A 2,148-nucleotide genomic window follows, 5' to 3' on the forward strand; every position below is an offset into this window, starting at 1 on the left:
GGCATCATGTGCTATTGGAACATGTAGAAGGGGTTTCTGTGTCCCTGCAATCAGGACAGGTCTTTCTGAGTCTGAAGTATGAATCAGAGTTAGGTAAAGCAGAGAGGGAAGGCAGTTTAGTTTCCTTGGTACAAGACACTGTATTAAACACTGCAGTAGAGAGAGTTGTAAATGATAATTCTGCACTTACAGAATTTGCAATTGAGTAAATATGAGAATATTATCTAAATGTACTGAATGCTCATTGTGTGCTAGGTGTTATTAAATACTTTACTTGTATTGATTCCTTTAATCCTCACAACAACTGTATGAAGGAGTTACTGTTATTGACCATCTAAAGGTGAGGAAACAGAGGAACAGAAATAGGAAGTAGCTTGCACAGATCTTCCTGATCTCCCTCATAGCCAATGACAGGCCTAACATACAAATACAATGACAGGCCTAACATACAAATACCTGGCGTCTGGGTCCGAAGCATGCACTCTTTTTTTTTTTTGAGATGAAGTCTTGCTCTGTCACCCAGGATGGAGTGCAGTGGCACGATCTCAGCTTACTGCAACATCCGCCTCCCAGGTTCAAGCAATTCCCTGCCGCAGCCTCCCAAGTAGCTGGGATTACAGGTGCCCGCCACCACACCCGGCTAATTTTTGGATTTTTAGTAGAGACGGGGTTTCACCACGTTGGCCAGGCTGGTCACGAACTCCTGACCTCGTGATCCACCTGCCTTGGCCTCCTAAAGTGCTGGGATTACAGGCGTGAGCCACCGCACCCGGCCTCAAAGCCTGCACTCTTAAGAAGCATTTTAGTCTAAGAAAAGATTGACATATATAATTGCAGATTTACAAACAACTGCAATGCAGTAAATTACAGTTACTGTAAGAGCATCCTTATGTCGGAGCTCAGTGGAATGCCTAGGGCTTGGTGAGCCTTAGCTTCTTAAGGAAAATTTGTATTATTTTAATTATTTTTATGTACAGAAAACTCAACAGTGTACATTTAACCAAGTTTAGTGGGAATTTCTTTAGCCTTTGCCTTTTTGAGCTTTGGTGCAGATCTTCCTGTAGACTAGACATCCCAGCCTTGCCTTCCCCTTGATAATGCAGTAAGGGACCCCCATTTTACGACACAGGGCAGGCAGAAAGGTAACCAGCTCGGTGGGATCCACGTCGTGTGCAATCACCACCAGCTGAGCTTTCATGTTCTCCACCAAGGTGGTGACGGTGTTAACTCCGGCTCGAAGGACAGGTGGTCTCTTAGTGGGGACGTCCCCTTTGCCGGCAGCTTTCTTCTCAGCTGGGGCCAACAGCCTCTGCCCCTTCTCTTGCTTTGTCTTTAGTCTGTACTTGTGGGCCAGCTTAAGCAGCTGAGTAGCTGTTTGGCAGTCCAGGGCCTGGGTGAACTGGACAATCGCAGGAGGCACTTTCAGCCGCTTACAGAGGATGGCTCTCTGCCGCTGCAACCTGATATAGCAGGGCCGTTTCACAAGGTGGGCGAGGTCTCTTTTGGGTTGGATGTCCTGTCCAATGCCAAAATTCTTAGGCCTTTTCTCAAACAGGGGATTCACCACTTTCTTGGCCTCCTGCTTCTTCATGACAGCAGGGGCCGGAGCCACCTTCTTCCCCTTGGCCTTCTTTCCTTTCGGCATCTTGAGCGGCGGAAAGAGAGAGACGCCCTTTTTCTTTCTTTCTAGACTCTCGCTCTCACTCTCTCGTGTGCACTAGACAGCACACACGGTTTTCCCTTGAAGCAAGGCATTTCTGTCTGGTTGAAAGCACACTCATGGCCTCTAAATGCTTGTCATGCAGTCTGCAAACAAGATGTTTAAAGGAAGTTGAAAACTCATGTTTCTCCTTGTGGAAGTTCATCCCTCTTTCTGCACAAGGTGGACTACAAGAGGTCCTTCTGGCTGGACCAGACTTATTTTCAGGAAGCAGCTCTGAATCTGTAGAAAAGCTTGAACGTTACTAGTTCTCAGAGTGATGCTGCATAATACAAGAAGAGGCTACCTTCATTTGATGTTTCTATGATTACTGTATGTCCACCTCTACCGTGATACCGACTTATTAGGGATTGCTAACATTTAGGCATACTTGCATCGTAACAACTTAACAGTTTAACTTTGACTACAAACGCCAGTGAAGGGATCGT

General features: G+C 46.2%; 1 protein-coding gene across 1 annotated transcript; it reads right to left on the reverse strand.

Moving 5' to 3' along the window:
- Positions 1-996: 996 nt before the first annotated feature.
- Positions 997-1,650, reverse strand: LOC100972072 (large ribosomal subunit protein eL8-like). Its single transcript, XM_024928555.4, has 2 exons — positions 1,166-1,650; positions 997-1,065 (listed from the first exon to the last, which is right to left on the reverse strand). Exons 1-2 carry the CDS (start codon positions 1,643-1,645, stop codon positions 997-999), a joined length of 549 nt encoding a protein of 182 aa, XP_024784323.1. The 5' UTR covers positions 1,646-1,650.
- Positions 1,651-2,148: the final 498 nt, after the last annotated feature.

Source organism: Pan paniscus, chromosome 3, assembly GCF_029289425.2.
Source record: "Pan paniscus chromosome 3, NHGRI_mPanPan1-v2.0_pri, whole genome shotgun sequence".
Lineage (NCBI taxonomy): Eukaryota > Metazoa > Chordata > Mammalia > Primates > Hominidae > Pan > Pan paniscus.

What these genes read in the sequence shown, in the direction of transcription:
- LOC100972072 (XM_024928555.4), bottom strand. Translation starts at nt 1,645, where the DNA reads ATGCCGAAAGGAAAGAAGGCCAAGGGGAAGAAGGTGGCTCCGGCCCCT. An exon ending in TGGTGGTGATTGCACACGAC is followed by an intron (nt 1,066 to 1,165) that starts GTGGATCCCACC and finishes TGGGATGTCTAG; the next exon opens with TCTACAGGAAGATCTGCACC.